This window comes from Agelaius tricolor, unplaced genomic scaffold (genome assembly GCF_023055355.1).
Source record: "Agelaius tricolor isolate 1412-34295 unplaced genomic scaffold, bAgeTri1.0.p SCAF_1, whole genome shotgun sequence".
Classification (NCBI taxonomy): domain Eukaryota; kingdom Metazoa; phylum Chordata; class Aves; order Passeriformes; family Icteridae; genus Agelaius; species Agelaius tricolor.
The window spans coordinates 49,257,017-49,283,566 of NW_027269261.1; the positions used below are offsets into that span (position 1 = coordinate 49,257,017).

A 26,550-nucleotide genomic window follows, 5' to 3' on the forward strand; every position below is an offset into this window, starting at 1 on the left:
AAATGCTGTGCTGAGGGAGAGGATGATCCTTTTCCTTGCAGCCAAGCAGAAGAGGGAGTGCTGCTAAGGTGTCATGGCTCTGCTCTGCCCTTTCACTAGACCCACAGTCTTTGTCATCCTTCTCTTTGTTCCTTGTTGTTATCTTATTGCAGGGGTTCCATACTGTTGTCTCCTATTACAGAAGTTTCATACCTTCTTGGTGTTTTCTCAGAGGCAGCTCCTCAGAGCACTGACTCTTTCTTCTTCACAAAGCAGCCAACTGACTCCAGTTCCCTTCTCAAGCAGCCACCCCACTCCTTTATAGCACTCTTCTTCTCATTGGTCACAGCTGTGGCCTGTTAAAGTCAGGTCTGCTCCTAATCTTTGATAATTGGCCCAGCTGCAACTCCTTAGGGGTAAGATTACTTTCTACACTATCTTTACTTTCTTATATTCTATCCCACTACAGTTCCTAAGTATAAATTGTTACTTTTACATATAAATTGGTTGCCCTGCCCCCATTTATGATGGCAGCATGGTCTCACCTCCACTTCTTCCAAAAGTAAAAACTGGCATTTGAAATCCTTCATAACAGAGGCTGAGAATACAACCACCTTACAGACAAATCAACAGGCCTGCTCCTCTTTCTTCCCCAAAGCAGGGACAGGTCTTTGGTAAGACTTGTGCCTCTGACTCTGTTGGAGTGTACTTCAGAACTAGTGCTCCCGACACTCAAAGATCTCCATTGCTCTTAGAGATCTCCAAGATCTCTCTTGCTCTATGATCTGGGCTGCAGGACAGATGATCTCTCTCTCTCTTCCCCCCTCTTTTTTCTTTTCTCTCTCTACTTTTCATCCTCCTCTTTCTCATATGATACTGCAAGGTTTACCAACGTAGTGTTTTGCTAGCTGTGTGCCTTCATCGTTGCGTTAACAAATGTCAATTTTTCTTCAAATAAAATCATTACTTGTTAAAGGACCTCTAGTGTTGTTTCAGTGCACATCTACCCAAGGGTATTTTTGAATCTGAGTCACTTTTCTCTCCTTCTTGAGTTGAAAAGTTCTAAGGGGTACTGAGTCTTGACCCAATAAGTGGGCAGGGAGAGCTGGGAAGTGACTTCTCAGCTTTAAGCGAGGAGGGGTTTGAGCAGTGCCAAGACAATGGTGACCTAGGAAAGGTCAGAATGTGACTGTTACTCTGTCTGGAGTTATCTCTTCCTTCCCTCGGAAGGAGGATCATGCAAAGGTTGTTTATCCTGAGAACTAGGAAAGGTACTTCTTACCAAACAAGGGTGAGAGAAAAAGAGAGGCTCAGACAGATATTTTTAAGTACAGCAGGCACCCTCTTGGGGCCATTGTGTTTTCCCCCTCCTCTGAAAGCAGAAATGTTACTCTCTTGCTTACTAGTTTTCACGACATACAGATGAGAAAATAAAGTTCAATTTCACAAGTGCTTTATATTCTAAATCTCCAAAAACCATCATCACTACCAAAGAAAGCAAAAGTCCCAATCCAGGAGAGGAAATTGTTAATGGAAGACACGGACAATATAGAAATAGAAGAGCTAACTAAAGGGCAAGATTTATTAAGAGATCCATGGCCCTGTCAACAGCCTAGTAAATGAGTCTGTGAACAGATCTCACTGAGTCACAAATTATTGTTCACTATTCTTACAAGAGTTCTGGAAGTGTATGATTTTCTTTCCTGTTTCCCTTTGCTGGTGAGTCCAACTTCACCAAGTGGAGGAGGGTGAGCAGCAGTCACTTGTGGGACTTTCTCACAGCATCAGGTCATCAACAGCAGCTGCAGCACACTCACATGAGGAGTCACACCTTTGAGGTCCCACGTGGGGAGCATCTACATTACCACAGACTCACAGCACGCCCCCCACCTCAGTAAATGTGATGGAAGTTGTCCTTTGGCTGCCTTCACTCCTGCCATCAAGAGAGCCAGTTCACAAAGAAAAAAATTGATATTCACATCTTGCAACACAAACCTTGATGTCACACCTTTAAAAGTAGCTGCCTGCCCTACCTATCCATATGTATAGGGATGCACACCAGTAGTAGGAGTGAAACAGGATAGCTTAATGAATTCCTAGCAAAGTGCATCACTCCAGCTGCTCACTGTCCCACAGACTGGCATCCTGGCCTGTATCAGCACCGGTGTGACCAGCAGGAACAGGGAAGTGATTCTCTCCTGTACTTGTGAGGCCACACCTTGAGTTCTATGTTCTGTTTTGGGCCCCTCTCTTCAAAAAGGACATTGAGGTGCTGGAGTATGTCCAGAGGGCAATGGAGCCGGGGAAGGGTCTGGAGCACAAGTCTGATGAGGAGCAGCTGAGGGAGCTGGGGGTGTTTATACTGGAGAAAAGGAGGCTCAGGGAGGATCTTAGTGCTCTCTACAACTCCCTGAAAAAAGATTGTAGCCAGGTGGAGGTCAGCGTCTTTTCCCAACAACCAGCAACAGGATGAGAGGACATGGCCCCAAGCTGCACCAGGGGAGGTTCAGATTGGAGCAATTTCTTCACAGAAAGAGTGATCATACATTGAAATAGACTGCTCACAAGAAGGTTGTGAAGTCACTGTCCCTGGAGGTGTTTAAAGGAATGACTGGATGTGACACATAGTGCCATGATCTAGTTGACAAGGTGATCAGTCAGAGGTTGGACTTGATCTCAGAGGTCTTCTTCAACCTAAATGATTCTATGTGTCTTCCCTTTCATCTCTGTTCTGCAGCAATTTCCTGTTGTAACATAGGACCAAGTGATGCTTTTTGAGCTAATTTTAATCTAGGAATGTGAAATTAAACATTGCGAATTAAAACAGCCAAACCACATAAGGCTGGTGTAAGGGCCAACACTCCAAAGCTACTGCACACCATGGTTCCAAGCAGCTCTTCTGAGCCCACCCTTTCAGAAAGGCTGAGAATGGCAGAAAATCAACACAGGCAAGTAAGGAATTAATTTGGAAAAACTAATATGAAAAAATGGTTGAACTGTTATAAAAGAGAACCCCGCCTTGTTGCTGTAAAGGGCTCTCTATTTGCGTATTTACAGCTGTCTCCAATTATCAGTCTGTGCATTTCACAGAATCACAGGATCACTTAGGTTGGAAAAGACCTCTGAGATCATAGAGTCCAACCTTGGACTGAATACCTTGTCAGCTATACCATTACACTGAGTGCCATGTCCAGTCTTTTCTTGAACGTCTCCAGGGACAGTGGCTCCACCACCTCCCTGGGCAGCACATTCCAGTGTTAAATTGTTCTTTATATGAAAAAATTCCTCCCATTGACAAACCTAACCCTCCCTTGGCACAGCTTGAGGCTATGTCCTTTCATCCTGTGGCTGGCTGGCTGATAGAAGAGGCCAAGCCCCACCTGGCTACAGGCTCCTTTCAGGGAGCTGTAGAGGGTGCTAAGGTGCCCCCTGATCCTCCTTTTCTCCTCGCTAAACACTCCCAGCCCCCTCAGCCACTCCTCCTAGGACTTGTGCTTCAGACCCTTCAGCAACTTCACCAGCTTCCTTCTGTAGTTTTTACTGCAATGATATTTGTTGTTAAAAATTAATTGGCCTGATTCTGCCTTTTCGCAGCGCTAACAGCCCAGAAATTCGCTCTTTCCATCGCTTTTGTCAGATGCCTGAACAGTCTTCTCTCTTCTGCCAAGTGTTTCATGCACAAAATCACAGAGTGGGTCACAATGGAAGGGAGCACAGGGCTCCATCTGATCCAGCCTCCCTGCTCGGGCAGGATCATCCCAGAGCGCACGGCCCGGGATTACGACCAGACGGTTCTCGGCTATCTCCAGCGAGGGAGACTCCTCAGCCTCTCCGGACAATCTGTTCCAGTGCACGGCCGCCTGCACAGTGAAATTCTTCCCCGGTTCAGGTGGAACTTCCCGCGCATTCCCAGGACCCCACCGCGTTCTCACGCACCCGCCCCCCGCAGGGCCCACCCCTCAGCACCACCCTGTATGGGCACGCCCACATGAGTGACGTCACAACACAGCGTTCACCCCACCCTTAGCCACGCCCCACTGAGGGCACCGTCGCTTAAGCCCTGCCCCCTCGACCGCGGTGCACCCAACTGCGCCTGCGCGGCTCCCCGGCCTTCCCTTCGCTGTGTTCCGCTGACATCAGGGAGGGGCGGGGCAAACGCCACGGTTCCCGAAGCCCATTGGCTGCCGCTCGGGACAGCGCGGGTGCTCGTGCTCCCCCGTACCCGCCTGCCCCTCCGCCCGCCCTGCCCGGGGGCTCTGTCCGGCACTGCCAGGGGCGGCGCGGTCTCGCGCCCCCCGGACCCGCCCCCGCGCCGCGGGGGCCCCGCCCGAGCCGGGAGGAGCTGCGGCCGCGGGGGCAGCAGCGTCACCGCTCCGGTACGTCCGCGGCTCCTCGCCCCGCTCCCCTCACCCTGCGCCCCCGGGGCTGCCCCCGTCCTCCGCTACGGCCGTGAGCGGCCGCTCCTCCTGCCGCGATAGTCCTTAGGTGCGCGGCGGCCTTGCCGCGGGCCCCTGGCGGGGCCGGGCAGCCCGAGGCCTGTGCGAGTGGCCGCGGGTGGCGGGGGATGCCGCGGGCCCGCTGCGCGGTGACCGGGGGGTGGCGGTGAGTCACCGCAGCAGCGCAGAGCCCGCCGGTGGCCGGCATCGCGGTGGTGCAGTGCCGGCTGCCGAGGGTTTCGTATTCCGCTGCTGGGCTCGCCTTCCCGAGCTTCCAGTCGCTTTCCTCGTTCGAGAGAGCGAGAGCTGTCCGCGTCCCTGCGGCGGAACGCGGTGCGGGAGGCCCCGGCCCCGGCCCTGGCCCTGAGGTCGGCGGGTGCTCGGTGCGGCGGTGGAGCCGCGGTCCGCGGGGCTCCTCTGCGGACGACCCCGGCCGCTTCCCCTGCCCCGTGCGCGGCTGCCGCTTCCCCTCGTAGACAAGTGCGTGTTGTGGCCGCTGGAGCTATGGGCCGACCCCGCTCGCACAGAGCGGTTCCCTCCCGCTTGTCCCTCAGAGTGCCATGCCCAAGCTGGCGTGGTCGTGCAGGCCGGGATGCCGCAGGGAGCTTTCTGCCTCGGGGTTAAGTGCGGTGTGTGCTCGCCGTCGGGATTTGCTTCGAGTGCTGTCAGCATCGCACCGTGTGCATGAGCATTGTTTTGAAAAACTCGCCCTTCCTTCCCTGAAGTCTGTTGTGTAATTGTGGGAGACTATAATTCTGTACAAGTGCCTGAAAGGAGGCTGTAGCCAGGTAGAAGTCGGCCTCTTCTCCCGAACAACTGTGACAAGATGAGAAGAAATGGCCTTGGGCTGCGCCAGGGAATGTTTAGATTGAACCTTTGGAAGGTTTTTTCACAGAAAGGGTGATTAGACATTGGAATGGGCTGCCCGGGGAGGTGGTAGAGTCACCATCCCTGAAGGTGTTTAAGGCAAGATTGGATGTGGCGCTGTGTGCTGCGGTCTAGTTGACAGGGCGGTGTTCAGTCACAGGTTGGACTCGATGATATCAGCGGTCTTGTCCAACCTAATTGAGTCTGTGGTTTTGTGTTTGAGTTTCAAACAGAGGAAAATTTGTATATTCCACGATATTTCCTTTGGCTTTCATGAATTATCAGTTAGGGTTCGTTTGGGGTTTTTTTTGGGTTTTTCCGAGACCCTTACAAAATTATTCAGTAACAGGAATTCTGTTCTGTTCCAGCATAAACCTCTTTAACATTAGGATATGGTGTACTGGATTTAGTAGCTTACAATGTTTTCCTCTTCCTACATTTCTTTAAAAGTTGTATGCACAAGCTGAGTTGACACAAATATCTATACTCACAAAGTGTAATATAAAGTCACAGACCTATTGCTATGTTCAGGCTCCTTGTAAAAAATCTTTTGAAAAAAGTTCCTACTTGCTTGAGTATTTAATTATGAGCATGTGGTTTTGCCTATGTAGTTATTAGTTTCCCAGATGGATCCAATATTCTATATTTTGCTTCTTGATATATACCATTTAGCAGTTGTACATTATTTTCTTGTATTTTATCCACAAAGTCTATTCTGTGCCTGGGTCAGTTAAGGAGTTGGATGTCCGTCTTGACTCAGGTTTGCAGTTAGCCAGTATCAGTAAGACTCTACATTTAGTTTGCTGATTGGTCCCCCTGAAATGCACAATAACTAACTAAGGGCTCTTCTGCAAGCAGTTTGTATATCCAGGGCCCAGGATGCACAGTTTCCTGGGAGAATTATTCAATACTAGTAGGAAGGTCATTGGGGACTTTGAAGGACAGAACTTCATAGCTTGGGCTCTAAACCATATTCTATGTAGTAGCATCTTCAGACTAGCCCTGTGTCAAGTTTAAGTTTCAGCTCTTTGTAGGCTTTGAAAGAAAAGAGGAATTTTATGTGTATTTACCCCACTCCCGCCCCCAGATCTCCTGTACTTCTACACTTTTGTTTGCGGAGGTTTGTTTTGGTTTTTTTTGCTGTCTTCCTCCACCCCCATCTTTGAAGGATTCCCCTGCTTCTTGGTTTATATCTATCCCACAAGATTCTGAGTAAGAGTTCTGAAATGAAGCAGTCTTGTTGATCTTTGTCTGTAGCTGTCTGGCAAACTTGTAAGATCTAGTATGAGACCATGCTTCATGTCCAGCTTTGTGTGATGGCACAGGAATAGGAGGCCCTCTAAAGCTAATACTTCTGAACAGTTTGAGTGCATAGTGCATATATTTGTGTCCCAGAATTTTGCACAGTGAAATTCTAGTGTGGCCATTTGATTTTGTAATGCCTGTTGTTGACTGATTTACTTCACCTTGCAGATACTGAAAGCACTGTTGAGAAAACGGCAAAATGAGCAGTCGTCGGAAACGTGCACCTCCATCCAAAGTGGATGAGGAGAAGAAGAAAAAGCTCTGCTGGAATATGCATGAAGACCGGAGAAATGAGATGGTGGCTTTAGATGATGAAGTAACTAATGAGGACCATATTCCAGTTCCAAGCACTTCTGCATCCTTCATCGTTATAAACGATGATAGCACTGATGAAGATCTTGCACAGAAAGAAGGCAGTGGCTCAAAATCTGTGAAGTTTTTGACAGTTAACGATGAAGAAGACTCTTATTCCATCTTGACTCCTGTGTCTGTACAGCTAAATATTATAGTCTTGCCATACCGTGCAGATAGGTCTTGGAAGGCTTTGTTGGGAGAATTTGCTCTTCATCTGCCTTCTGAGCAAATTCTAGCTGATGAATTCCATGACAGGAGCTTTACTCTAATGAGAGGAGACTCTGATGATGAGCTGCAGGTCTGTGTTCATGAAAGAAGTGAAGACGAGCACAGTAATGAAACAAAAGAGTACCTGGGCGCTTATGAACAACGTATTCTGGTGGAAGCAACTTTAAGTGGTGAAATATTGGAAGATTTGAGATGGTTGCAAAAGAAAAAGATAATTGGACTTTATCAAAGACCTGGAGAGGCTCAGGCTTTAAAGGTATGCATTCATTATACTTGTTTTGAATTTTGGAGGGGTTTTTTTTTGGCGTTTTTTTTGGTTTTTTGTTTTTTGTTTGAAATATAAAATAAAAATATCTGAACAAAGTCTGGCAGCTACTATGTATTTATAATGTGCTGAAAATGTATTGTTTCTACATGCTTTTGTAATGTTTTCAGTGTGGTTTTTCCTGTAAATATATTTTTATTTTTTCACCATTAGCAATGTATTACCTGAAGGAATCACAGAAGATTTTAGTTGTGTTTCCTCTACATGGTGTTTTTAGTAGATTTATTATATCTGTCTGTACCTGCTAATTTTCAAGCCACTGTTATTATTTTTTGTGCTCTTCTGTTTATAATATTCTTGTCAATTAAATTAATTGTTTTTTTAATTTAATTGTTAATTAAATTGTTAACTGTATAACCTTTTCACAGGTTGGAATTTACCTTCTTGAATCTGGGCTAAGTAAACCAGAATTTCTCAGTGATGGAGGTGGAAGACCCAAAAAAGCTAATCAGATTATTCAAAAACTCATGGAAAAGTTCTACAGTTTTTTAATTCCAGGTAATGCAATAAAGTTGATTGTTGATGAACAGAAACAGTTTTGTCTTCTGTAGTAGTTGTAAATGTAAGGGAAAATAGTAGTTATTCCTGCCATCTAGAGCAACTCCTCTTTTCTGGGCAGCATTATTAGGTAATTCACCCAATACCATTATCTGCCCATTAATCATATGCTAATACATTTATGCTGAAATCAGAGGTGATAATTCTTCTCTACAGATACTGAATCATAGAGGTGTTTTGAATCCTCACTTTTTTGGAAGTAAGTACAGTTTTCCCTGTTCCATGGGGGTAGTTTGAACAGATCTACAGTATCTTCTCCGAATCATACAGGAACAGTGTAAAACAGCCAGGAATTAAGTTTGGAAAACTTGTTCCCAGGTTGGGGCCTATCACACAACTGCGGCAATAGATTTCTGTTTGGTTTATATTGTAAAGCAGTTACAATGTAAAATACTACAAAATGCAGCTTTACAACAGTTTTGCAGACTGAGAAACATGGGCCTCCCTATCATTTTAGAATTAGAGGTATATTTGCCAGGTTACACTTACTAGTAATACAGATTTATAGGGTGATAAACAATGGCTTTATGTTGTGGTGTCTTAGGAAACTTGTGGAAAAAACAAACAAACAAATAACCCAACCAACCTTTGTCTCATTCCTGAGTGTAGAGTTGATTCAAAATTTTGACTGAAGACTGATTCAGTGACTGTGGTATACAGAGTTTGTGTTGTGGCAAAAGCCTAGCACCCTCCCCAAATAGCACTGCACCTAATTAGAAGAGGCAGAGTTGTATAAAAATCAGGCAACTCAGGCTAAAGAGAAGTTAAAAGGAAGAGGTAACAAAATAAAATCTGAACATCCTTACCTGCTGCGAAGAACAAATGTGCAGCTGTGAGGACCGACGTGAGGTGTACCAAGGGATGGACCAGTATAACTCACTAAGTGGGGAAGGTACTGCACATAAGAAATCATCCTTCCAAAAACTGAATCTGACTGACACAAATATGCCAGTTTAGGTTTGAAAGCATGACAAATCAGATCCAAGAAGAGGTCTGAAGAAAAAATATTTTAAGGTCTAGAAATGAATAGTAGTGGTTTTAAATCTGTTAGGAGAAACACATTATCATAAATACATTAGAAGCAGAACAGTTGCCAGGGAATTCATAGACTTGAGATCTCTAAGGTATATGATAGAGTGCTGAAATAAATGTAATGCTATAGCAGAAAGCACAGGGTTTTTTTCTGCATATTTTCTCATTGTGGAAGAGTTGGGGAAAGAGATTGTGAAGAAAATTACTGGTGACTTACTTTAAGGTCCAAACTAATTTTCTGCTGGAACGTGGGACATTTGTCCTCAGTACACTAAAGGATGTGTTTATAGGGACTACCTGGTTCAGTGTAGCTTACAGGTGAAGAGGTACTTTCTGAAAGGGAAGACATGCCCCTCAAAGTTTCTGGGGCAGGAATGTGGTCCTGAGAAATTGGATTGTTGTGCCTTAACTTTTCATGAGCCATGCAAGCAGCTCAGGTTTGTAAAGGAGCTGTGTTGCCAGCTGGTAAAGATTTGGACTGGTTTTGAGCATGTACGTTTTTATGTGCTGTAAAATAATAATGGAGTCTTGATTTCATGCCAGTGAATGCCGTGTAAGTGACGAAGTAAAATAGCTGGCACGGAGAACAGAAATAAATGATTGCCAATCACCAGTCAAGTCCTACAAAGGCATGTGCACCTTAATGTATTACTACCTCTTTGAGAAAAAGAATGATTGGTGAAGTGGTATCAACAGTGTTTAAATGTATTATTCAGCGTAACAGAGATGAAGAACAACTGAAAGCTTGCAAGCAGACTAGGCCATGGAGTTTCAGTAGTAATTCGGTAGATGAATAGAAAACAATGCAGAAGAAAAAAATTACGGCGTCTTTGCTAACTGTTGCAAGCAGGGTTGCAGTTCAGTAGGTAGGTGTATAGCTCAGTAAATGTATCAATTTAATGTTCAGTGTTCATGAAACCAAATCAATAGTAAAGAATTATCCTGAAAGTGTTAGAGAACAAAACATGATCACTAAACCACTAATGTAAGTCCATAGTGTGCATTATGCTCTACTCTGAATTCAGAAAAAGCATGTCACAGAAATGAAAAATATTTGTGAAGGAGGACCCCAGGTGATTATGCAATGGGAAAGTAGTTTCATTTCCTAACAGTTTTTGAACATGAACTTACTGATGTGGCATAAAATAATATAGCCTTGATTCTGTCCTGATAAATGCATTTCTCTTAAATGTTTCTAACAACTTAGTTTAAATTCCACCCGTTTTTAAACAGAATTAGTTGAGGTTTTGTAAAATTACACCTAAGTATATATTTTAACATTTATCAATATCCATCTAAAGTGAAATCTATACAATAACATTCCAAGATGAAGCTTCTTGTTCCCCCCACTGATGAGCAAATTCTCATGCTGATGGTGTTGTGCTCAAGGATTTACACAAATAACGCATATGACCTCTCTACTGCTACTTTTAATTTTAATATATTTTTCTCACTGTACTCAGTGAGGATATCACCATTCATTCTGGTGATATCCTTCTGGTTTTGAGACTTTGTGGCAGGAAGTTCATCTGTGTTGTTATGGCAAGCATAGCCATAGGTGCATTAAATAATCTGAAAAAAACATGATAAAATGTTTAATATGGAATCCTTGAATCATTTAGGTTTTAACCCAGCACTGCCAAGTCAATCACTCTACCATGTTCCTAAGTGCCACATTTACAAGTCTTTTAAATATTTCCAGTGATGGTGACTCAACCACCTCCCTGGCCAGCCCGGTCTTGTGCTTGACAGCCCTCTATGGGAAGAAATTTTTCCCTGTTACCCAATCTAACCTTCCCCTCATGCAACTTGAGGCCATTTGTTCTTGTTCAGTTACTTGGGAGAAGAGACCAGTGCCCATCTCACTATGACCTCCTTTCAGGTAGTTGTAGAGAGGACTAAGGTCTCCCCCTCATCTATTTTTGTCCAAATGACCCCAACTCCCTCAGCTGCTCCTCATAAGAGTTGTGTTCCAGATCCATTACCAGCTTTATTGCTCTGCTCTGGATGTCCTCCAGCACTTCCATGTCTTTCTTGTCATGTAGTGAGGGACCCAAAATTTAATACAGTAATCTCACAACATCCTTGTAGTCGTCCTGAACTGCCAGCCCTTTCTTCCAAAGGTCATAAACTGTGTTTTCCCCGAGTCTCAGCCAAATCTGCCTGCTCAGGCAGATGTTCTCTGCCATCTTACCTTTTCATCATTTACCATTTACCCTCAGTTTTCTTAAGAATAAATTCTTTGTACAAATATGGTTTTGGTATTTGTTTATTTACTACCATATGTGAGGCAACAAGTTTTCCATTAATCTAGGCTGTTTCATTAGTGCAGACATTGTTATACTGCAGTCTGGAGAAGGAAAGATCCTACTGCAGATGCGGTAGCAGAACTGTAGTTCAGTCATTGAAGGAATTAAATAGAGTACTTGAAAAGCATCAGAGAAACTGAATTTTTAGATAGTACAATGCCATCTGTTTCCCAAATGTAAAAAAGATTAAGATGAGACCTCTGTAACTGAATTACATTTTGAAATGGTTGAAAGCATAATTAAATATTCACTGTTTAATAAGTAACTGAGAGGGATAAACTTCCCTGGCATCCTTTTCAAAATCCCCGTGGTACGTAGAACCATTTAATATTGAAAAAAATCTCTGGAAGAATCAACAAAACAAGAAAGGTGTGTACAAAAAAAATCCAATTGCATTAAAAAAAAATTTGCTTTAAATTATATTGCAGTCTTTGCTCTCCTGTACAATTCTGGATAGACTTAGTTTTTGTAGAAGTCAATTTAGGACTCTTAAAAATGTGAGATTTGAAGACTGTTATTTTAGCACGTATAATGATAGGTGTCATTATATATCAAATTCTTTGATCAAAGTTATACTTTGCATATACTCTAATTTTCTGTTCTTTCCTAAAGTGAGGGGTATGTGTTAAAGGATCCCTTCGAATGGTTTCTTTAATATATAATGCTGATTGCTTTCTAATATATAAAGCTGAATGCTTTCTTGGTGCTTTTTATTTGGCTGGATCATTAATAACTCCACATGTGCACTCTGATTGCCTTCTTTACGTTATAAGTCATATGTATAGTTTTCATGAATATGTAGAAACTTAATGTCTTTCAGTATTCTCATTTCCCTTGACAAGCTCTGGGATTGTTCCTTTGATTTAAAAGAATTAGGGGAAGGCACTGATGGCTGCCATATATAGGCGTATAATTTCCTCCTTTTGTTTTGGAAATCATTCTTCACCTTCATCATCCATTTGAATGAAGGAAAGCTTTTGCTTTTCAAGAAAGAGCATCCTAATACCAGCTTCTGAGCCTTATGATAAGATTAAACTTTCTGGTTTCTGCCAGGTACATCTCTTCCTTGTTAGCCCAAGGCATCAGAATTAAAATCTGATTTAAGTGTGTCAGCCATTTGCTGCTTTATTAAAATGTTAAATATACTTTAAGGTTACTTTGTGCTGCAAATGATAGCGTTGACTTGCTTCCAGTTTTGATGGTGGCTTTTTTTGTTGTTTTTGTTGTTGTTTGTTTGTTTGTTTTTAACACAAAAATTCTGCAGAGTGAGTTTATCTCCAGTGCTAGCTAAGGTTAGAACCCGTCTGTATTTTTTTGATACTGATGTTTTAATTTTAGGCCTAAAACACTGTTGAAACTTGGCCTGCAAGTCTTTCATTCTCTCATACCTGTTTTCTAGAACTCCAGCCCTTGAAGTTTTCATGAATTTTTGTTCTACATTGTTTAAGTTCTGTGTATGCCCATATATCCAAATTATGTGAAAAATACATAAGCACAAGGCCTTCTTTCTTATAGGGTAGAAAAGAAGGGTAGGCCTTCTGTCCCAAAGGGTGATTACTTCTCTTGAGGTGGGTTTTTAATTCTGAAAGCATGCCTTGTCTGAATTTTTGCAGTGATCCAAGTGGTGAGAGTTATATTTTGTCCTGCTGCTACAATTTTCTTAACCAGATGAATAGGTTAAGGTTAACTTTTTTCATTTCAATAAGGTCATTTATTAATATTTAAATCAGAAGCATGAGATAATTGTGATTCTGTAACAATTGGAATTTTTTAGTGGAAAGTCTATATTAAATAAATAAGTTCTGGTCATTCTATACCTATATTCTAAAGAAAGAGCTTTGCTGATTATGTATACATCTGTGCTCACTACAGCATGTTAACTTTTGGGTGTCCTGGTTCCAGTTTGGGCAGAGTTCATTTTCTTCTTAATAGCTGATGAGTGCCGTGTGTTTGGGTTCACTGTGACAATAATGTTTGTAATGCAATGATTTGTTACTTCTTGCTGAGTGGTGCTTGCCCCAAGTCAAGGACTTTTCAGTCCTTGCTTTACAGGTGCACAAGAAGGGAGGGAGCGTGGCCAGGACAGCCAAAGGGATATTCCACACCATAGAACAACATCCTCAGTTTATAAACTAGTGGGAGTTGGCTGGGAGCCACCAGTTGCCACTTGGGGATGGGCTGGAAATTGATCAGTGAGAGGTGAGCAATTGTATTGTGCATCACTTGTTCCTTGGGTTCTTTTAATCTCTCTCTTTTTTCCTTTTCATTGCTATTACTATTATTATTACTGTTGTCATTGTTGCAATGTTTTTCTTTATTTCAGTTATTAAACTGCTCATTGTTTGCTACTGCTGCTAGCTGAGTCAGATGCAGTCACGGGCATATGTTTAAATGACACTTTGCTTATTTTTATGTATGTAAACTAAATATGTTGCTGCAAAATTTACTGAAATGTTGTCCCAAGTTGATTGATGATGCATGTCTTGAATTATTTGTGTATGCAGACGAGCTGGAGGAAGATGAGGAAGAATCCGACACGGAACTAGAGCGACAAAATATTGAAGAGCTTTATGACTTCGTACGGCACACCCATCAGCAGGATATCCAGTTACTGAGAAAGGATGTGCAGCATCCTGCATTGATTCCCATTCTGAGGCCATACCAAAGTGAGGCTGTGAACTGGATGCTTCACCGAGAGAACCACACCAGTACTCCAAGTAGTGGCAAGTATATGGATCTGAAAAACTTGCACAATTGTGGAAAGTGGAATTGCATTGTCAGCAGTAATGTTTCCTTGCTGTTTGATTAGAAGTTTTGTGAGTTATTTCATTAGTATTTTTATAAAAGCTATTGTTTGGGTCATACACTAAATAATAAGCTAGGTTTTGCTGAGCAGCCATTGATGTATCATGTTGGTCCTGAAGCTCTGTTGAGATGGACTTCAGCTTTTTTCCTCTTAATGTCAAAAAAAGGCTGAATAATTCTAAAGAGTGTGCTGTTAATAGAGAAACTTCATCATAGTAAAGTGAACACTTTCTCCGTAGAAAACGTGCTGCACTTCTTATGGCGGGAGGTGATCACTCTGGATGGAAAAAAAATCTACTATAATCCATTTACTGGCTGGTACGTTTTTATAGTTACTCTTTCTGAGGACATCTCAGGGTTGTGCTTTGTGAAAACCGTGTTGGCAGCTCTATCCTGCAGGATATAAGATATTCCATAACTTGTTTTTCAGTTAGCAACTAAAGAATTAGAACAGTGATATCTTTAATTTGAAAAAAAGAACAAACTCAAGTATGTAACGCACAGATAAATATGTAGATCTCAAGTTGAAGATGTAATTATTAAAGCTTTTCTTAAAAAAAGACAATAATTTAATGGTTTAATATTAATTTTTTTTAATTTAGAGTATTGGAGGCTTTGATCTTCTTCAATGTTTTCAAAGTCCAAAGGAAGGCAGCAGTATAAAGCTTTTTATTAATGCTCGGTATTGCATTACTAAGCCTGTTTCTCTTTTATCATTAACTTGGTCAGAATAGAACCTCTTGATTGCTAGTTTGCTTTTTATTTTTCCCTATGTAACCTTCAGATCTTTTCCACATGTGAATAAAAAAAATAGTTCAATTTTTTTGAGGCTAATGCTATGATATGCTAAGGTTAGCAAGGCAAGGCCTTAAGAGGTGAAAAAAATCTAAAAATTCTGGCATGTGTATTTTTCTTGATCTGGTTCATACACGCAAAAAGCTTGCTAGTTTTTGTTTATCTCAGCTTAACTAATAAAAGATAATGCCTCACCTTACAAACTTTGCCTTGCTGAAGCTATGCTGTCTGTCCCTGAATGCACCCTTCTCTGTCACAACATTCTGTAGTAACTGACTTTCACTGGGAATGTACTTGAATTTTAGCATTATCCGTGAGTATCCAACTGCTGGACCCCAGTGGCCTGGAGGTATTTTGGCAGATGAGATGGGTCTTGGAAAAACAGTGGAAGTGTTGGCTCTTATTCTGAATCATACTGGACCAGAGATTAAACAAGATGATCTGACATTACCTGAGGTAAGGAAACCAGGTTGAGAGTTATTATTAAGAAAATGCTATTCAGAATGAATGCAAGTGCACTTTTCATTGCTTTAGAAGTCCATATTCAAAGCTCTATTACTGTGAAAGTTTTTCCCTTAATAGGACATGATACACGGCAGCATTAATGGTGGAACAGTTTGCATGTTGATCCTTTGCCATTGTTCAATGGTTTTATCAGGCAATTGTACTGTTAATATAGTTTGGACAGGCTCAGGAGTATATAAATAATTTAATTTAGTTTACTATGTTGGAGGCCATTCTCCTTCACTTCATTGTATTGATGGGTGTCAAACATCCATTAGTGTTCTGTGCTAAAATAGGGACAGTTTACATTCTGGGTAAAGATTTCTGCTCTCCCTCTGTTTCATATAATAAATGAGCTTATTTAGCAACAGTTTTCCATCTTTTCACTTTCCTCATCATGCATACTGTGAAAATTTGGCACATCCACTAAACCCAAAAATTTTTTCTGAAGGGAAAGGACCATTATTCTTAAGTAAACTCTTACCACTTTGTGAGTTTCACCCCTTGGAAATCATGGCAGCCAGTTTCATTGCACATTTATCATACTGATCTCCTGCCTGCTTATCATTTTATCAGTTAAAAGGACTCAATTCTCTTATTAGGAGAGAATAAGAGATATAAGGAGAGAATAAGATGATTCTTAGATATATAAGAGGGTCAGCACCAAGTAGTGCAAACAGAGGAGTAAAAGCACTAAAGTGCCTGGACACCAACTGATAACAATAGGTAGAAACCAGAGCTTTTGGAGGGCTGGAGTTACTGAAACTGTTTCATGATGTAAGTAGTTGGGACAGATGTCAGCTAATATATAAGAGTAAAATTTTGGGAGGTAATCCCTAAAAGGAGAAACATACTTTTTATACAGCTGACTAGGGGTCTTCCTCTATATTGCTTACTTCCTTTTGTTTTTCTAGCTATATATTAAATATATATTTTCCTCCCCCATCAGGAACCTAGCTCACTTACATCTATAGGTTCCTGCAACTTAATGCTAAAGCAGTGGAGGACCCAAGAGGGTTTCAGAGCTGCTTTTTGTGTTTCAGTTAGGGTGCTGAACACTGTTTGCCAAGAAACTGAAATGAATGATGTGTCACTCTGTAGATTAAAAAAGAGCTATCTGAGCAAATTGGTGAGATCAGAACATATATTTGTAGCAGCTCATGCTTACTTTCAAATATGAGGAGATTAATGAAGGTCAGAGTGACTGTGAAGAGACATGAGCTAATAACTATTTAATGTTGTCTGCATTAGGGTAAGCTTGTGAACTTCTTTGTTCCACCTCAACCTTTAGAGGGAAATAAAAAGAAAAAAACAAAGGAAATGGATCCTAAATTAAAGGAAAAAATACAGTATCCCAGTAAGTATTTCTGATGAGTTTTTAAATACGTTTTGCTTTTAGCGTTGTGTTATATTGGCCACTGACTATGAGTTCAAGGCTACTCTTGACTTCTTCAGAATGAAGTTATTCTTTTGCTGAGCTCTGTCATGTAGGATTGCATGATCCACAGTTAAAAGTAAAGCTACTAACTCAGAACTCTGCTACAGAGCTCCATGCAATTAGAGGTCTTTGTAAAGAGTTTATGCATTTAAATGAAATAAGTTGTCTTTTTTTATGCCTCAGTAAGAAAATTGGGTGATTTATTTCTATTGCTATCCAACATTGTTTTAGAATCATTGCAAAACAGCAATCTGTAGAGCTGTGTCAAGTAAAAGCTTGTCAAAACTGCTGCCTATCTGCATTTTTTAGATGAGCACTATGTTTAGAGTTACCTTAATACGCATTCTGTGAGGTAACTTAAGTTTTTGTTTTGATTCTTCATACAGGCTTACGAGTAATGATATTAGCCGCTGTAAAGGAAATTAATGTGAAGAAAGGAGCATCCATAATTGCAATATTTAAGTACATCAGTTCTATATATAGATACGATACGCAGAGAAATAGACGGCTTCTCAAAAGAACTCTAGAAAAACTAATTGCAGAACAGGTGGTAGAACAAGTTAAAGGGCATGGTCTGGCTGGGTCCTTCAAGCTGGGGAAGAATTACAAGGAACAGAAGAAGCGAGAAAGAGCCAAAGAGCAGGTAAAACATGCTGCTGTAGTTATTTCAAAGAATGTTGCAAAGGCTGGGTTTTTTTTCTGCCAATTGCATGCTACTCTCAGCTGTACTGTCTATGTACACGAGCTCAGTGACACTGATTTAGTGGTAAAAATGAAGAAAACTGCAGCAATTGCTTCGACACTTATAAATAAAGAAGCAGAAATCATAAGTAGATAAAATTTGGGGCTAAAATATTAACTACATCTGTCACAAGTCTTCTAAAATAGTGTTACTGGAAGTTGTATTGTTCTTACTGTTAAGTTGTTTTTTAAACACTGGTAAACATTAACCAAATCCTCAAACTGGAAATTAATATAAATCCTTAATATCTATGTACTGATGTGTTTATATGTCATTAAAAAAAAAGGGTGAGGAGAAACTTGTTTGGGTTGGAAGGGACTTTAAAACTCATCTAATTCCAAACCCCCTTGCTGTGGGGACACCTTCCACTAGACTAGGTTTCTCAAAGCCCCATCCAACCTGGCCTTGAACACTTCAGGGTTGGGGCATCATTGTCTCTGGGCAACCTCTTCCAGTGTCTCACCACCCCACAGTGAAGAATTTCTTCCTAGTATCTAAACCTATTATCTTTCATTAAAAACTATTCCCCCCTTGTCCTGTCACTATGTGCTCTTGTAAATAGTCCTGTTAAAGCTTCTCATAGCTTTTGGTTAGGTACTGGAAGGCCGTAATTTAGCCTGAAGCCTTCTCTTCTCCAGGCTGGACAATTCCAACTCTCTTAGCCTTTTCTCACAGGGGAGGTGCTCTAGCCCTCTGATCATCTTCGTGGCCCTCCTCTAGACGTACTCCAACAGTTCCACATCCTCCTTATATTGGGTGTCCCAAAGCTGGATTGCAGTACTCCAGCTGGGGTCTCACAAGAATGAATAGCTAGGCAGGATCCCTTCCTGGCCCTGCTGCCCACGCTGCTTTGGATACCGTCCAGGATACGATTGTCTTTCTGGGCTGCAAGTGCACATTGCTGCATCGTGTCCAGCCTCTCACCCACTCACCACTCCCAAATCCTTCTCAGCAGGGCTGCTCTCAATCTGTTCATCCAAGCCATGTGCAGCACCTTGCACTTGGTCTTGTTAAACTGCATGAGATTCCCATGGGCCCACTCCTCAAGTTTGCCGAGGTCCCTTTGGACGGCATCCCGTCCTTCAGGTGTGTCAGCTGTACTGCTCAACTTGGTGTTATTTGCAAATCCCTCTGGCTATGTCATTAATGAAGACATTAGGTAGCACTGGTAACTGTTAAATGTCACTGGACAAGCCAGAATGTAAAGTCTGACATTTTTGGTTAATTTTACTTTGTAGGTAGCAAGGACTTCAGAAAACACTCAGAAGAAGCAATTGATTGATGCTAAAACTCAAACCAAAGAATCAAGAAACAGTGATGAAACATCTGAAAATGTCTTTGAAACTGCTTCACATGAGAATATCGCCATGGAAGAACATGATTACTGTACAAGTAGTAAAAATAACAGGAAATCTGAAGCAGATCATGAGAACTCTGTAGAAGAGAAAAATGTTAAGCAAGAAACTGTGGTCCCAAAATCTCCTGATTTTCATGGCAACCTCTTTGTCTCCAGTGACATGAGCAGTCGTCCTGATGTTGATGTTTCTAAAACTACAGCTGTTATCCAGCAGGAAGTCCCAAAGGTCCAGTCCTCACATTCCCAAGAACGTGCTGGCAGTAACGTACAACATACCAGTTCCATATTTCCATTTAATACTTCTGAATATCGTTTTGAATGCATCTGTGGTGAGCTTGGATTGGCTGACTACAAAGCTCGTGTGCAGTGCCTGAAATGTTACCTGTGGCAGCATGCAGAATGCGTAAACTACAAAGAGGAGAACCTGAAGAGCAGGCCCTTCTACTGTCCCCATTGCCTTGTGGCAATGAAACCAGTTCCTACAAGAGCGACTCTGATAATTTCTCCAAGTTCTATTTGCCACCAGTGGGTAGATGAGATCAATAGGCATGTAAGATCATCATCTCTTCGAGTTCTGGTAAGATTATAGAGCTTCATATTCTGGAGAGTTATTTTATCAAGGCTTGGGGCTTGCATCACTCAAAGTTCAGAGGTCTTTGTCCTCTCTGCCAGAGCTCTATGCTTCTTGCTGCTAGACCAATGCTTTGGCATTATGTGGTGCATTGCTGTCCCAGAAAGACAGTCTGCAATTAGTCCTTTCTCTGTTTTAGCTGGTCACCGGGAGATAAACCAGTGGAGTAGATTGTATAGCGGCTGAAAGCAAATTTCTGTGTGGTTGCAGCAACATGTAGTTTCTGAGAGGGAAGGCTGTTTGAAAGACTACCAAGGAACTTAAGAAGGCCTATGGGTGTTTTGAGTGTTGTCTCACTGTACACGTGCACTTAAGCAATTCTCAGACTGTTTCTCCTCCTTTTGTTCTAGATAAAAAATGTTTCCATAGGTAAAGCCTGTAGCTTTGCATTTCTGGTTCTCAGGCTTTATAGAAGAAGTCTTCGGCATTGGTATTTACTGAAAACAATACTGGTACAACCTGGCTGTTGTGTCGATAACATCTACCAAATTTATTAGGATGTTGCTTATTTGGAGACCATGTATTGTCCTTTTACTTGATTTCTAATAACCCTGCCACTAGAATCTAATTATACTTAGGGTAACAATCACCATGCAGGTTTTTAAAAAATACTGATATCACAGTATTCAAAAGTCTTTTATTACCGATGCAGCCAAGTTTTTTCCTTCATATTTTTAGCAGTCAGGAGCCTTTGTAATGATCAAGAGCTTTGAAAACCATCAATCACTTGTATTTTGAACAAAGTAGTAGCAGATATGATATAACTTGGTATTCAGAGATATATCTGGTACCTTTGACTATTACACATAGTTGCCCAACATATAAATGAATTCTAGGCCTCCAGTGCTATTTGTGTGAGTAGTCCAATTAGATTTAATGCAGGAATTAACAAATGTGTAAAACTCACATGGTTTTCCTAGGGCCCAGTCCACGTTTAATACCAGCTTTAATGAAAATTAGCAGAAATAGATGTACATGGTGACAACAAAATAGTTTAAATATTGATTGTCAGTACTTTAAACTGTGTGGCATCTTCCATTCTGCAAGATTGTTTTCATTTTCTTCTAACTGCCAACTGTGAGGCTTGTTTTCAGTGTTGCTTCAAAATGAAAATTTGGTGTTTTATTTCCTGTTGAGGTAAAATGAAAGTAATGGACATGTTTCAAAGAATCAGTTTCCCATGTTAACAACTTTTGCATTGCATGTGACATGTGTTTTTTACTCTTCAACTGCTTACAACCCATGGGAAATTCTAATGGTTTTATGTAATAGAACGAGAAATTAAAATTTATCAGTAAGTCTTGCTTTGTGGTAGATTGTCTTCCTGCTGCTGTGAAAACAATCAAAACTTGGCCAAGTTATAAATCTGCACAAAATCTATTCATAAGTACTTGAAGAAATCATTAGACTTTGGCAGTTTGTTTCTTCGTGGGTGCTTCAGAGAGCGTGCTCTTTTTGGTTAATTTGTTTCTTTTTTTCTTCCCCTTCCAAGCTCCCCTTCTCTCCTTTGTTTCATGTGCAGTGAGCTGAGTTACTCAGCTGTCCCGCTCTGGGGCTCAATAGAAAGAAATTATCTGCAGGTGTTTCTTTCAGTTGACAGAAACACTGTTGCCATATGCACCAAGGTAGAGGAAGATTATTACTGGGAGAAAAAGTAGGGTTAAGACTGAAATTAACAGTGAAATCATGTGCTGATCATAAAGGGGTAAAGAGCAGTTATTTTAACTTTGTATGTTTCTAAAGGGATTTGGCTTAACATTATGAGGGAGATAAGAAAAGTACTTCTGATAATAGAACAAATGTCAATATGAAGGGTTTCTGCTAGTGCACAGGGACTGTGTTTTACCTAGGGTATTTTTTTTCATCTCTTAAATCTCTGTAGGTAAAACTTTACTCAGAGTGTAATTTCTGGTTTTTTTATATTTTGATGCATATTTCTGTCTTTGCCTAATCATCCATTAGATTTTATTGAGTAAAGTTTTCGGAAGAAAGGTAATGATCTACAATAAAGGAGAGAAGACTGAACATGTAACAGTAACTTGTATAATGTTGTTCCATACAACATTACGGAATACTTAATCTTCACACAACTGTTATAACAAATAACTGTTGTAGAAAATAATGAAGTCCTCTCTCCTTCAAAGGAGGAAATAAATGTTTTGCAAAGTCATAAAAATTTGACAAATTTTGCATCCATGACTCTATTGTATTTATTATTAGGTTACTTAGATGAATTTCCCACCATACCATTAGATGATTACACATTTTATGAATAGTTTCTTTTTATATGAGCAACACTGCTAAAAGCTTGCACATATTAAGCTGTACTGATATATTAGCATTTTTATCATTCTTACCTCCCTTCTTTGCTCTTGTGCTGTTGCCTGTGAATCCCTGTAGGTGTACCAAGGCGTGAAGAAGCACGGCTTTTTGCAGCCGCACATGCTGGCGGAGCAGGAGGTGGTTATCACCACCTACGACGTCCTGCGCTCCGAGCTGAACTACGTGGACATTCCCCACAGCAACAGCAAGGACGGGCGCCGCTTCAGGAACCAGAAGCGCTACATGGCCATCCCCAGCCCCTTGGTGGCAGTGGAGTGGTGGAGGATCTGCCTCGATGAGGCACAGATGGTTGAATGCACCACTGCAAAGGTATGACATTCCTGGTCATGCATTCATTTAACTTGAAAAAATAAGAGAGTCTCTCCTTCCCCCCTCTTAATGTTCAGAGTACACTCATGTAGTTTGTCCTTGTCCCTTGTTCTTCAGAAGTGAATTTTCTGTTGGAGATACTTACCATTGAATCGTTCTCCTGTTGGAATTTTGGAAGATTGTGAAGTATATCCAGCTTGAAAAATACTTAGCATAATCTATACTGACAGTTTAAAGAACTAGGTCATCATGTTGTATATGGTGTTTGATAGTTTTCAACAAGACACTAGCCTTGTTCAGTGATGTGGCTCAGAGGCATAGATATGTCCTTTGGGTCTAGAAGCTAAAATAGTCAGCAGTCTGTCTGCAAACTCAAGGGATACAGTCTGCAGGAGGGATTATTTTAATTAGTCTTTGTCCAGTTTTTTAGCCCAACACAGGAAGACAGAAATGATACTTACATAATGCCTTACAGGCTTTAATGTTCAGAATTTTTTAAACATACAGTTTATTTTGCTATTTGTTTGCCTTCTGTGAGCCCTTAATTGCTTGGAAGAGGACCTGGCTTTTGTCAGCTTTCAGTTACCTTCTAAAAAGATCAAAAATATTATATATATTTTTATAATATATTGCACCAATGCTGCTTCTAGGTCTAAGGGTACATGCTGAAAAGATGTTCAGACTTCTCAAAAATAAGATCCACGTGTTGTCAGACTGTGTTCCACTCTGTTTTTCCTTTCCTATCATTGGCTCTGTGTTCTTTCATTAGGCTGCTGAGATGGCACTCCGTTTGAGTGGAGTCAATCGCTGGTGTGTCAGTGGCACTCCTGTGCAGCGAGGATTAGAAGGTGAGATTTTATGTAGTGGTGTAATCTCTGGGCTTTCCTTATGCTGATAACTAGGTGAGGCTTTGAAGCAGTTAAAATGTCTGCTAGTTTTGTTCTGAATTCACTAGGTACTCTAACTTTGTAAGCCATAAACTTTAAGCATAATAATAAAGCCATCAATACACGTATCAATATACAAATCGAAGAGCTGAAACCTTTTTGTCTCCCAGAGAAGCTGTGTGTCTAATAGCTGACTCAAGTGTGTTCTTCAGTTTTCACTTAGTGGAGTGGAAAAATATCAAACCTTTACAGCAGATAGTCTGCTCTGGTTACAGAATCCTGTGAACTGTCAAATACAGCAAGCAAAGCTGTATTTGCTTTTTGCATAGCTCTGTATGAACTACTGTGGGTATCTGCTGCTATGAATTTAAATTCTAAAAATCATGCTAAACCTTATGAAACCATCTCCAGTTCTTATGTAAGGACTTAATGACTTGCGATGTGTGGAGTAGGTAGCTGTATGTTAGCAGGTGACATTTATCTTGTCTTTTTTTTGTGTGGTGCTCAGTTTCTGTAGACAGGCTTCAGACAGAGATAGAATAAAAGAAAGGGAGCTGACTAACTGCTTTGTCTCCCTGTGTTCTCTGATGGATTTTGGAATATATGGTACACATTGGGGCAATGTGTTTAAAAGTGGATAAATCAGTGTAAGCATTTGTGGACTGTTGTTTGGATACTTAGTTGTAAAAATCAATAGATTAATTAATAATGGAATTTTGAATTAAATTTATAAATACATGTAATAGTTGCGAGAATACAGCATTAATAAAGCAAAGCTGCAGAAAGAAATGATTGATTTTAGTGTCGTGATGAATCTCCTTCAAGGCCCTGTGTGTGATAGTGTTGATTTAATACGTATCTGAAATATCATACAGTTCATAATACATGTTGACAGACTCTAAGGCAGCCCTCATCACTTCAGGGATGAAAACTGCTGACTCATTTCAATCTGTGCCACTGCTGCTGTAATGTGGTGGGATAGGAGCTCTGGGTAAACAATTGCTTCTTGCTCAGAAATTATTTCCAGGATTTTTCTTCTTCTGGTCTATGATGTATTTGGTCAATGTCTTGATGTTTTCAGCTGAATACTGAATTATGATAAAGCTAACAGAATAAGGAATGTAGACACCAGATTTTCAAGAACTAGAAGATATCATCACATATCTCTGTTTCTGCAGTATCCCCATGCAGCATTTAAATGTGTGCTTCTGTGTTTTTCCAGTAAAATTAAGACAGACGTTTAAAGTCAGTACATCCTTAAATTTCATTCCAAAAAGTGACAGGTTTCTGAATTAGGCAGAATTAGCAAGATGTATTCTCTCAATTAGCAAGAAAACAATTGTAGTGTCTTTTGTTAATTTCTTATGCATTAGTAGAGAAGGGAAAATTCTTCTGAATTGCAGCCCCTTCTAGGATTGTGGGCAGCAGACAGTTGGTGCACAGCAGGCTCTGGAGTAATGATGCTGAGCAATATTGGTTTAGAAAAACCTGGCAAACCCAGTTAACCATATGCAATCATGTAATTTCTGCCTCTTGTCTCTGCTCTGAATAGGCTTAAATTCTTTGCTTTCTTCTGCTAAGCTTGAAATTGGGAAAGTGTCTCACAAACAGCTAAGTTCTCTCAAGTTGTGTGGAAATCAAAAACGAGCTAAAGGAGAGAACGCCCACCTTCTACCACCCAGTCCTCTGCCTCAAATTAAATATTTTGCTGAAGGAATGACTGGAAAACATGTGCAAAAGATAAAGGCCAGAATGGAGATGGTTTATGCTTCATAGGCTTTGTATGACAGTTAAATTTTTTTGAGACGTATTGCAAAGTATTAAAACACAAACTCTTTTCCTGGCAGATTTGTATGGATTAGTCCTTTTCCTTGGAGTTGATCCTTACTGGGTCAAACATTGGTGGGACCAGCTACTATATCGACCTTATTGCAGGAAAAATCCTCGGCCTCTCTACAGTCTAATTGCCAAGATCATGTGGAGATCAGCAAAGAAGGATGTGCTTGACCAAGTAAATCAAAGTTTTGAGTTTTAGAATTCCTGAACATCATTTATCATTAGTTTTATTTGCAGATTACTTACTTTTTTTTTTTAATTTCAGATTCAAATCCCCCCTCAGACAGAAAATATACACTGGCTTCACTTCTCTCCTGTGGAGAGACACTTCTATCATCGCCAGCACGAGGTGTGCTGCCAGGATGCATTGGCAAAACTCAGGAAGATTTCAGACTGGACTCTTAAGCTTAGCAGCCTAGATAGAAGGACTGTGACTTCTATTCTATACCCTTTGCTACGGCTCAGGCAGGCCTGCTGTCACCCACAAGCTGTTCGGGGAGAGTTCTTGCCACTACAGAAAAGGTGAATTTCTGGCATTTCTTAAATGGCCTGCTTTATCCAAAGCAGAACTCTGATTGTCTCCAGCAATGCAAGTTCTTGTACAGTTCTCAAATAAGTCTAATTTAAGCTTCTTGAGTTAAATGTGTGACTGTGGCACACCAGGGTAATCTGACCTCAGAAGTTGAACAGGCACTTTTGTGTAATTTGTGTAATTCTTGTGTTAAAGAGCATAGTACTGAAGGCATTTGATTCTCCAGTGGCATTCTAACCTTACTACGACTAGAGTGTTTCAGGTAACAGATTGAGTATGAAACAAACCAGATTCTTTTTTTGTTTATATAAATAAGCCCACTGCTTTTTTTTTTGTCTTGTACAAAGCTCACATTCATGAATGAGAACAATGAAAGAATTGAATCAACAGAATGGAATAATTCTTTAGTTCAAAGAAAATGTTAATTTGAGGTTGCAGAATTTGTAAATATAGACCCAAACTTGAAAGCTGTACAAATGCTCTTTTATTTGCATACTTTCAAGATCATCTTCCCCCATAAGTGCTCTGCAACTACCAGTTTGGTCTCAGCTTTTGTTAGACCAAAAAAACCCATATTGCCAGTCCTGTTGTGAAATGTAGCTGCTACCTTTTCAGTCAGTTAGAAGGAGATTGTGAAAGAGCAGGCTGTTTCAATTCCAACCTCTCAGACTGGTGTCTATGTTTCTTTCTTAAACTACAGATAGGGAAGAACTTCAACTTTCAGCACTGCTGGTGTTATTGATACTGTTTCCTATTCCATCCATTCTATTCAGTCTCTTTCAATCGTAGTTAGAAGTTTTGTGTTTTTCTCCTTGCTCTGTTATACAGGGCACCTGCAGTGCCTAAGCAGCTGAAGCTGACTTTGCACCTACTTGAGCAGAGACCAGTAGTTAGCCACTGTGCTGTAGCACTTACTGTGGCAGTCTGCTAATGTGGAAGCAAGGGACTCAAACGTAGGAGAAATCAATATTCCCACCC

The 26,550-nt window shown here is 40.9% G+C and overlaps 1 protein-coding gene across 2 annotated transcripts in view; it reads left to right on the forward strand.

The window, feature by feature from the left end:
- Positions 1-4,139: 4,139 nt before the first annotated feature.
- SHPRH (SNF2 histone linker PHD RING helicase) overlaps positions 4,140-26,550 on the forward strand; it is a 47,954-nt gene continuing 25,543 nt past the window's right edge. The window contains exons 1-13 of one of the 2 annotated variants that reach the window (XM_071433234.1): positions 4,140-4,355; positions 6,756-7,425; positions 7,863-7,992; positions 13,898-14,116; positions 14,438-14,516; positions 15,299-15,449; positions 16,749-16,854; positions 17,322-17,578; positions 18,916-19,611; positions 22,066-22,317; positions 23,087-23,165; positions 25,052-25,215; positions 25,306-25,562. In XM_071433234.1, coding sequence (XP_071289335.1) covers positions 6,787-7,425; positions 7,863-7,992; positions 13,898-14,116; positions 14,438-14,516; positions 15,299-15,449; positions 16,749-16,854; positions 17,322-17,578; positions 18,916-19,611; positions 22,066-22,317; positions 23,087-23,165; positions 25,052-25,215; positions 25,306-25,562 — 3,029 coding nt within the window. In that variant the 5' untranslated portion in view covers positions 4,140-4,355; positions 6,756-6,786. The remainder of the gene's footprint in view (positions 4,356-6,755; positions 7,426-7,862; positions 7,993-13,897; positions 14,117-14,437; positions 14,517-15,298; positions 15,450-16,748; positions 16,855-17,321; positions 17,579-18,915; positions 19,612-22,065; positions 22,318-23,086; positions 23,166-25,051; positions 25,216-25,305; positions 25,563-26,550) is intronic. The other variant, XM_071433226.1, reaches the window with a different exon arrangement.